Below are 10,701 nucleotides of genomic sequence, written 5' to 3'. Positions count from 1 at the left end.
GCCCCTATGTGCACTGTCAGCCTACAGAAGGCTCTGTTTGGCGTTATATTGGGTTTGTATGCAACCAAAACTTGCCTCCAAGCCAAGAATTCAACAATGAGCACCTACTTTGAGGCCACTGGGAGCAACATCCAAGGGGTTGGGGAGCAACATGTTGCTCACGAGCCACTGGTTAGGGGAAAATAAAGCCCAAAATAAAGGATATGCTTATGTCAGCACCGGAGTGAATGCATAGTTGCCCCCTTAAGAACAATAATATATATTAGCCAATTTATTTACTCCATATATTTCAAAAACAGGCAAAAAAAAGTAACCATTTGTTTTCCTATTTCCCTATATTTGTTGCACCGTTATAAGAATTCTGCATTACCCTATGGGAGGTTTTCTAACGACACATAACTGAATAAACAATGGTTTCTGATGTTACTGAATGTAATATTTTCCGCTTTACATACAGAAACCAGATAGGCCTGGAATGTGAAAAGGAAAGGTACCAGCCCACTCTTAACTGCCTTATCAATAAAGAGATGTAAGGCGCAAGGTTTGGCAAAAACCAGTTTATTTAGTAAGACCATGTTGTTACAAGTTTGTTGGAAAAAAAGTATTTATCTCTGTATATGTTCTAAAATCCCCAATAAACATTTTTATAAAATGGAAAAAAAAAAGTATGTAGTGTGAACTCATTCTTAATTGGAAGAAAAAGTCATTGGGTTTAGGATACATTGCAACCCTTATTCTGCTCCTGTATCTTTCTTTGCATTTCCTCCATTTCTCTCTTCATCCTTTGTTCCTTCATTTTCTGCAGTTCCAGCTCCTCCTCTCCCTTTTTAATTTCCCGCTCATGAATGAACTTGAGTAATTTTTTCTTCCTTTCTTGTCTCTTTTTCTCCGGATCCCCCATTCTGTCCAAGCGAAACTCTATATCTTTGATAATTTCGCAGAAGAACTTCAGCACCTCCTCGTGCCTCCCTCTGGTTTTGATGTGATCTTCTGGGGTGAAATTATCAAGGGCAAAGACTCGCTCCGCCCCTATGTTTTCAAACGTGTCCTTCATTTCTCTCAGATTCCCACAGGTCTTATGGGTCAGAACCACAACAGGAAAGATCTCTGTGAAGAAGAAAAGACTTATAAGAGTTATATGACAATATTGGGTTGATAAATATAGGGTACAGCAAAAGTTTCAGGGTAGGATGTAAAGAATCTCCGAATTTATATATTTTTAATTAGTAGATTCAGGAGGAAGCTGGAAGTGGCGAAACGCGTCAGCGGTGAGAGAGGACACAGAGGAGGAGCACTATACAGGGCAGGACTGCTGAACCCAGGAGCGACACTGCAGGTCTTGATCAGGGAAAGGAAAATGAGCAGCCCCCTGATCCATCCCAGTGACTCTTGATACGCACACCCTATACTCTGTTTGTGAGTGTATTTGGAAGTTTTATTTGTATTAAAGTCATTAAGTTTTTAAAACACATATGGCATATGCATTTATCCCACCGTAAGTGCACAGAAAGGAAAGGGAAACGGAAAAGTCGTGGAATTAACCTAAAGTTGCTAACGTTGGAAATGTACCTAAGTGAAGTGGTTCCTAACACTGCCTGAAACTAAGAGGTGGGAAAGCAGAGAGTCGTGAGCTACAAGCGAACCAATTGGATGCCATGTAAACCCAAGGGGGTCTTATTTCCCCATAAGACCTCATCACTAAGTCTAAAGCAGAAGACGGCACTTTGGAGTATTTTATTGAACCGTATTTGACCTGGGACACAAGGTATCTGAAGTGAGGAGCATACACTGAAACTTGCACTTATATATATTTGTAAAAGTTCTTTATCCCCATGTCTGATTCCTGTGCCATATAATGACGGGAAAATGACATCATTATCTCTATATGTAAGGTACCAGCAAGGGGCCTGACACAGTGCTGGGAATCAGCATTCTCATTGGTCACTTCTCTTGCATCTATAATGAAAAAAAGTTTTGGGTCAGTAGAATTCTCATTGGGGAATCGGTTTCCATGTGTAATTACGTTTTTCATCAACTTCTATAGAGAACTAGGGGGCGCAGTGGGGCAGCTTTACAGTTGGGTTTAGTGTCCCTTTAAGGACTAGGACTCCAAGGCACATTGTTGATGTAGAGGGGGATGGGAAAACTGGCACATGTGGGCCTGATTCCTCCCAGCCGCTCCCATCTTGGCCTTGGTATTGTGTTGCTGGATATTGTGTGTATTATTAACACTTTATCTACATTTGAGAATGAGTTTGCTAATATTATAGTAGAATAACATGGATGAATAGAAATGGAGCACACACAGTACTGTACCTGTCAGGTCTCTGGCTGTTTCAAGCAACATTTTGATCTCTGGAATTTCTTCATCAGAAATGTTTTTCGTTACACTAGAAATATAAAAAAAAAAAAAAAAGAAAAAGGCACTTAGTAAGAAAAAAAGAGTCACTGTGTGTCACTTATTTTACTCTGCCCCTTCCTCTCTATTATAATAATACTATATAAGGGAACTTTAATGCATTGCAAATTACACAAGTTTGTGTTGGTGCCAACATGGTTTTATGAGTAATAGATCTAATTTACGGGTAGACTGTCTGCCTGGCAGGGAATAGAGGCAACTTGTCTTGGGCCAACACTGAATGTGCCCATGTACAGGGCCACCCTTGGCACCGGCCCTAAATGCTCCTCCATGTTGTAGAAGTGGCGTCACATGTATGGCTGCATGTTAAAGTAAAATGACTCTAAACTGCCTCCAGAATTACCTACCTTTGTCCCAGCATTGTGTCTGACCTGATTCCTCAGTTAGAAGATGATTTTTTCCTTTGCTTCCTTTTGCAGAGTGAAGCCACGCCCCCACTTCCTGTTCAGTTCTCTCATCACTTCGACTACTGTAGTCAAAGTGGAGAGCCTTCTGCACATGCCTGGAGGCAGCAGGAGCCAGTCTGTGCATTAGCAGGGTTTTTTTTTGGATGAGAGACCTGAACAGGAAGTGGGGGTGGGGCTTCACTCTGCACAAGGAAGCAAAGGAAACGATCAACTTCTAACTGAGGAGCCAGGTCAGACACAATGCTGGGACAAAGGTAGGTAATTCTGGAGGCTGTTTAGAGTCATTTTGCTGATAGAAAAAAAAAGTTTACTTATTTTTTAAAATCACTTCCGCTGGAATTGACCTTCACCTCTCCCACCCAGCTCTGCCGCCAGATTTGCCCAGGTATAATCTGATGGCATTTTAGAAGGTTTTATGTTTTTTTTTTTTTAAATGATATTGCCGAGTGATACATATAGTGTGAGTGTATAGATTGGTAGGTGTGGGTTAAGTGTGCTGGGTTTACTTGGATGGGTTGAACTTGATGGACACTGGTCTTTTTTCAACCCTATGTAACTATGTAACTATATGTAACTATAGTTACTGTAATCTGTATAATGCTCAGTCTTAGAAATTCTTACCTGTAGACAAAAATAGGGAATATAAAGTCAGATGATTTTACAAATTTCTCAGCCTCCACAATTCTTTCTGCGAGTCCAAATCCTCTGCTCCACTCCACTCCCTGATCCAGGGGCAATAAATTGGCTAGAAATAAAATTAAGTTAAATCATTATTTTTATCTTTATATATGTATGTGTATACTTATATATATATATGTGTGTGTGTGGACAGGGAGGAAAACTACCCTTTACTATACAGGTCAGCTGTCCCAGGTGCAGGTAAAAAGTAATTATAAACCAAAAATGGTACTGCACTTGTTTTGTATTGTCAGTTAGTACAAATGTTGTTTGGTTCTAGGAAGTAACTAGTGATAAGCGAATCTGTCCCATTTCGCTTCAACAAAAAAATTGTGAAACGTTGAAAATGTTGCACGTCAAAAAATTTTGTTGTGTGTGTCAAGAGAATGACGCCCACGACAATTTTTTTAATTTTGCCTTTTTTTAACCCAGCCTTCCTGGCAGTGAAGAGCTAGGTATAAGAGGTGGCTGAGAGACTTAAGGTCCCCATACACGGGCCGACTATAGCTGCCGATATGGGTCCCTTGGACCGATTCGGCAGCTAATCGGCCCGTGTATGGGGAGAGCAGAGCGGCCTGGCCTACCGATATCTGGCCTGAAATTGTCCAGATCTCGATCGGCCAGGTTAGAAAATCCGGTCGGATCGGGGACCGCATCGCTCATTGATGCGGTCCCCGATCCGACTGCCCCATTGCTGCCCACATAATCCGATCGTTTGGCCCCAGGGCCAAACGATCTGATTATTTTTTTTTTACCTAAATGCTCCCCGATATCGCCCACCCGTAGGTGGGGATATCGGGGGAAGATCCGCTCGCTTGGCGACATCGCCAAGCGAGCGGATCTGCTCGTGTATGGCCACCTTTAGTAGGTGAAGAAGGAGACACAAGCTGAGGTAATATCCAAGATTCCACAAGATTGATGAATGATAAACATAGTTGTTAAACTGAACTCTAGATTTCAAAATGATATAGTTAGCGTAGATATAGTTGGCGTAGTCGGCAGGATGGAAGGCTCTGCCACCAGAATCTTAGGTACAACTGCAGGCCTGTTACCCGTGAGTGCTGTAAATAAACCCAAGTTCAATAAAGCCAAGGATGAGGTTGTTGCCCATTTGGAGGGGTTGCATGGGGAGGTCGCTGTGGCCACAGACTAAATTATTTACCTGAATCCAAAGGGAGAGCCTGATACTCCCTCAGTTTGTGATGGAGCTGGAACCTCTGGAATGAATTGATTGAGATGAACAGTCAGGGCCTAGCCATGGGGATTGAACCTGAGAGCTTCCGGACCTTTTGTTGCTGGCTTGTGACACTGAACGTACCCGTAGCCAGCAAGTTACCTTGGCCCTAATTTGAAGAGTTGGCACTGGGGGCACCAGGACACCTGGCTCACACATGTCTCAGCTAAGAGAAGGGCCCAACTAGAAAGGACTCGAATTAGAGGGACCCGTAGTTAAAGGGAAGCCACTCTAGTCTGGAAGAAAAATGGGTCCCTCAAATTCTAAATAGGCCACCACTATGATACATACCCACCACCCCAACTGATGCTAGTTTGCAAGGGCTGGGCACTGTGTTGGCTCAGGTGCAAAAAGGAACCGAGAAGGTCATGGCAAATGCCAGCTGCACATACACAAGGAACCATGCAAATTCAAACTGGCCTTATTGGCTATTGTTTGGGCAGTCACAGAAAAGTTTTCTGAGTATCTTGTGGGGCGCCATGTGGACATTATACAGATAACAACCTTCTGGTCTGTTTAGCATCTGCATGCTGGGCACCTTGTTCAGCCGGCCAGGTTTGACTACACTATTTATAATAATCCCAGCAAGTACCACCAGAATGCAGGTGCTCGAGAACACCAAGAGGCACCTGTCAGGCAGTTGGATGATGGAAGGGGTTTGAAATTCCCACCCCAGAAAGTGTGAGTACAGGATGGCTGCTGTTGGGGGGCAGGAACTATTCCCCCAAGGTGCACAACAGTCTGATCCAGCTATACAGCAGGCACTCAATTGGATAAGGCAAGGGGAATTTCCCTCAGGTTAGGGGAGGGCCGGCCACTGTAGCCCAATTGTTGCCTCGGGGGTGGGACTGTAGAAAGCAAGAGAGTGTGTCGCCAAAGTAAGTGGCAGTGAGAGACTGAGCAACTCGTTTGCCGGTATTTCTTTGCCTCTGGCTTTCACAAAAAGCTATTGAGCCAAAAGTATTAGTAGTGTACAACTGACTAAAACTGCTAATCTCAGAAACCACTAAAACTAGAAAATGAATGCAAATTACAAAAGTTCTCAAAGAATCGTGCCAAATAAGTTTACATCAAATCATTTTTTTTGGTTTAGATCACCTTTAACTATTTCCTGTCCCTTTATTTGTGCTAGGGGTTGACATGTGGGTGGTGAATTGAAACTTGATACCAGGGTTGCAAGGGAACAAAGAGCAATAGGAAGGCTGGTAGTTTTTCTAGAAAAGCCAAGGCAGAATTTTGGCCACAGCTTTGAGCCAACTGGTCAGAGAATTTTTTCATCTTGACTGAGCACTACTAGCACTACTACACTCTCTTTCATCTGATTCATTAAGAATTCCAGTACTTTAATATATATTTTTATAGGGACTACATATTGCATGGAACTTGCTTTCCAAATGTAAAACTCTCAAATGGTTTAGGACAGGACAGGCCAGGGATGGCTGACGTACCTTGAATATGCTGACACACAATCACTGTTGCCTGGAGAAGGCATTACTTTTACAGCCATGGACTTACCAAGCTGAGCAAATACTTCCGCTGTCTCATAATCGTTCATCACTGAGCAGCCGCGGTTGTCCACCAGCGTCAGGGTGTTGGTCAGCGGATACGTTACTCTGGTTTTAGTGTCGCCGCCTTCTGATTTTTTGGAGTCTGTATAGTTCTGGTAGTCGCCATCTTCCAAGACGTACTTGCAGGTGTTGATGAAGGAGGATTTGCCGTGTCCCAAGAACCCAAAGAGCTGGAGGAGGACCCGGTCGTAGACCTGGTTGCCCTTTGGAGTGGGACAGTCATTAAGGCTGTAGTTATTAATATAACAAGTCAGCTCAGGGATTGTATTCATTTTCCTTCCCGGTGACCTGACTCCCTGTCTGTGCCCCGAGGTGAATAATCACTGATGGAGATGGATGTTTTATAAGGATCAAATGTGAAAGTAAAAGTAATTTCTTCACCAAACACTACTTACATTCAGGAGCAACAACGTCACATCAAATGAGTTACATGTTAAACCAATTCAAGTTAGGTATTAAATACTGTATAATAGGCAGCTGTCTATATTCAGCTATAGGCAATAGAATACACGAGCTGTCTCCGAGAGTGAAGTTCTGCTACATGTATGTGAGTTTAAATACAATGTCCTGGAGCCAAATAGTAACATGGATCTCTGTTTTCTTATCTGGGTATATATTAAAGGAGAACTAAAGTCTAAAATAGAAAATCATTAGAAATGCTGTATTTTGTATACTGAACATAAACATAAACATTCTGAACTTACTGCACAAGCCCAGAGGTTGAGAAGCCTAATTAAAGTAATGATTTATGCTTTCAAAGTTGTCCACAGGGGGCTGCCATCTTGTTACTTTGTTATACCATCTTCTATAAGATCTGGCTCCTGCACATGCTCAGTTTGCCCTGGGCTGCTGTTGGGAGGCGGAGCTTAGGGAACGTAGTAAATTATCAAAACAACAGCACAAAGCCAGTGGCTGCATAAATATGCAAAAGAATCCTCCAATGAGAATCCCAGCTGATCTGTATAAATCTGGCTCCCTGTTCTCTGTTCCTGCAATTGGAGTTGGGAGCATTAAGCACAGTTTCCCAGCACTGAACAAGTCTGTCCCTTTATCCCCATGTCTGATTCCTGTGCCATATAATGACGGGAAAATGACATCATTATCTCTATATGTAAGATAATATCAAAATGGCTGATATAGTGCTGGGAATCTAATTAGCATTCTCATTGGTCAATGCTCTTGTGTATATATTTTTTCCTTCAACCTCCATAGAGAACTAGGTGGAACCTACAAATGATCCCATTGGCACAGAGACACAGGTGCATCATGGGTACAGGTACATATAAACTAGCGCTGCCCTATTATACACATTGTATTACAAAATATAACTAAAAAAAAAAAAGTTTTAGCTTAGTATTTAGACATAACTTGTTTATAACAGACTCCCAAATATTCCCATATCCCCATCCCCCAAAATATCAGCTCAGAAGATAATTGTGGCTTTTTCTAAGCAAAACACATTCTGAATTCTATCCTTCTACAAATGACTCTCTCTAACACTTGCATTACACTGACCAAAGCAAAGGGTTGCTGAGCAGCCTGGGGGTTCCATACACAGCCTGTTTATAATAGTGAGAGCCCAAACTCTGAGCTCAGTGTCAGTCACTTTGCATCCTGGGAAGGAACATAGTGTTTGTGCAGAGGTTCCCCTGTACATATCATGTTGTTCTGCCTATACACCTACTGGCACAGTTTGGCCTCTCCCCGTGTGTAATGCACACAAACCCCCATGCAACTGCTTCATAAACACTTTGAAAGATGTGATTTGACTGTTGTGTGGTTGTATATATAAAAGCAAAAAAAAAAAAAAATAGCCCCAGTGCTAACGCTAGTAATACTCTGTACCTTAGCCATGGGGGGGAGTGTAAGGTGCATATACAGTCACTGTATTACATACAGACAAACCTTTCCAATGGGGCAGTTTATTCCCAGAGGGGCTGTTGGGTAATAGCAAAGTGACTGAAACTTTTGTCACAGCTTCTGCCTCTGTTTCCAACCTTTGTAACTTATATTTGTTACACAGCTCAGTATTTGGAATCATTACAAGGTGGAAAGAAAAGCCCCACTAAGGATTCAGCTAAAGTCTCGCCCCAAGCTGAAAAAGACTTCAGTTATTTAGAGAGCAGCCAGACAGGACTGTGATTGGTTGGCCTGTATGCATGTTTAATAGTGACCAGACCAAGCAGGCAGGGGAAAGAAGAATATTGTGAGTCGATCCCTAAGCTCAGGTCACTGACATCAGCCAAGAGCAGACTGAGCATGTGCAGTAGTTGGGCAAGGCAAAAGATGGAGAGCTACTGTGGGCATCTTCAGGGGAATGGGGCTTTATTTCTATAGAGCTTTGGTGGCTTTGGGCTGGTACAAGGGCTCAAAACACATAGCTAAACATTTCTAGCCATATTCATGTTTAGGGTTTAGTTGTCCTTTAAAGTCAATGAGATCCCTTATTGGGCTAGCTTAGGGGCCTAACTGTGTATAAGAGAGCCCCAGCCCTCCAGGGCCAATTAATATTCAAAATAATCCTCCAATAAAAATCCCAGCTGACTATCAGCCCAACTGATTGGTGCCTTTTAATTACACATGGAAACCAATTCATTAATGAGCATTCTACTGACCCAAAACTAATTAAAAATGCAAGAGAGCTGTCCAACACTGTTTCCCAATACTTTGACAGCTATCTTGCTTTTATCATACATATAGAGAGTATTCTGTGTTATTTTTTTCCTTTATTATATGGCACAGGAATCAGACATGGGGATAAAGGGACAGACTTGTTCAGTGCTGGGAAACTGTGCTTAATGCTCCCAACTCCAATTGCAGGAACAGAGAACAGGGAGCCAGATTTATACAGATCAGCTGGGATTCTCATTGGAGGATTATTCTGCATATTAATTGGCCCTGGGGGGCTGGGTCTCACACACAGGCACATAATGAGCAAACTGGGGCACTAAGTACCATTTGCATGTTAGTGACACAACATGGCCGCCCACACTGGGAGCCCCTCCTGTTGCTGGGGGCATAGTGCCCGTTAGGAGCATTTTTTGCACAAAATGGTATTGTTTCCCCCAACCAGAGTGTGGGCTCTATTAATCTGCACTTCCAGTGGGGTAAACCATTTTCCATTAATAGGTGCTCTTTAAGCTCAATGCCCATCACATTTTGGAATCCTCTCTTACAGTTCTAGGTAACAACATTTAGCTTGAGAAAAAACATAAATGTTCTAAAACCCTTCTATTATTATGACCTTGTGATGAATTATCTTTTAATACATTACCCAGCAACGAAAGCATTATATGGGAACAGCGATACCAGTTACAGATAACAAGACCTTTAGCCCCATATTCACTATAAAGTTTTTCCCACAGAGCATTTTTTTTCTCCACTACAACCACATGTGTAAAAACTGAGGTAGACAAGAAAAACGCATGTGGTTATAGTTAAATATAAAGGGGTTTTTTTTGTATATCATTATAAGAGATGAAAAAGTACTGCAATTAAAGTGGCAAAACATCTTTATATGGCTTGGGCGTATTCAATTTGGATGCAGAATGGCTAATTGGGAGGCTGCACATTTATCAAAAAATCCAAACTGAAAAAGCTCGTGCGGGAAAAAACGCAGAAAAGTCACCAAACTTTGACTCTTTCAAATTGTTGCACCAAAACCGCAACTTTTTCAAACTGTCACAAAGAAAGATCTTCCAGGGAAGGGACATCTGCCATTGACTTCTACTTGACGTCGGCTAGCTTTAGCTGTCGAATTGCCGTATTCAGATTTTTAATCATTTTGATGCGTCGTAAATCTTGGAAAAGTCACAACTTTTTTTTTAGCAAATTGAGAAAAAAAATCGAACCATTGGTAAATGGCCCCCTAAAAGATAGCTGCTGAGGTCCAGGGGAGTACCTCTAACCCCACTAGGGAAATAAGTGTTGCAAATGAGTTCAGGCCGTGGGCTGAAGGTGGGCTCCATCTGGGAGCTGTAGTCCAGCAACATCAGGGTTGTATTCTTAAAGCAATATTGCCCAATAAAACTTTCCCAGCTCTCTAGGGCCCGCATTGGCAGCATTGAAATGCAAAAGAATCCTCCAATGAGAATCCCAGCTGATCTGTATAAATCCGGCTCCCTGTTCTCTGTTCCTGCAATTGGAGTTGGGAGCATTAAGCACAGTTTCCCAGCACTGAACAAGTCTGTCCCTTTATCCCCATGTCTGATTCCTGTGCCATATAATGACGGGAAAATGCCATCATTATCTCTATATGTAAGGTACCAGCAAGGGGCCTGACACAGTGCTGGGAATCAGCATTCTCATTGGTCACTTCTCTTGCATCTATAATTAAGTTTTGGGTCAGTAGAATTCTCATTGGGGAATTGGTTTCCATGTGTAATTACGTTTCTT

The 10,701-nt window shown here is 42.3% G+C and overlaps 1 protein-coding gene across 1 annotated transcript; it reads right to left on the bottom strand.

Annotated features, from left to right (window-relative positions):
* Nucleotides 1-542: 542 nt before the first annotated feature.
* On the bottom strand, nucleotides 543-6,620 carry LOC116407759. Its single transcript, XM_031893741.1, has 4 exons — nucleotides 6,254-6,620; nucleotides 3,448-3,571; nucleotides 2,317-2,390; nucleotides 543-1,107 (listed from the first exon to the last, which is right to left on the bottom strand). The coding sequence occupies exons 1-4, from the start codon at nucleotides 6,576-6,578 to the stop codon at nucleotides 713-715; spliced, it is 918 nt and encodes a 305-aa protein (XP_031749601.1). The 5' UTR covers nucleotides 6,579-6,620; the 3' UTR covers nucleotides 543-712.
* Between the last annotated feature and the right edge of the window lie 4,081 nt (nucleotides 6,621-10,701).

Source organism: Xenopus tropicalis, chromosome 9 (assembly GCF_000004195.4).
Source record: "Xenopus tropicalis strain Nigerian chromosome 9, UCB_Xtro_10.0, whole genome shotgun sequence".
In the NCBI taxonomy this organism is placed as follows: Eukaryota; Metazoa; Chordata; class Amphibia; order Anura; family Pipidae; genus Xenopus; species Xenopus tropicalis.
This window is presented reverse-complemented; position numbering and strand designations above follow the sequence as displayed.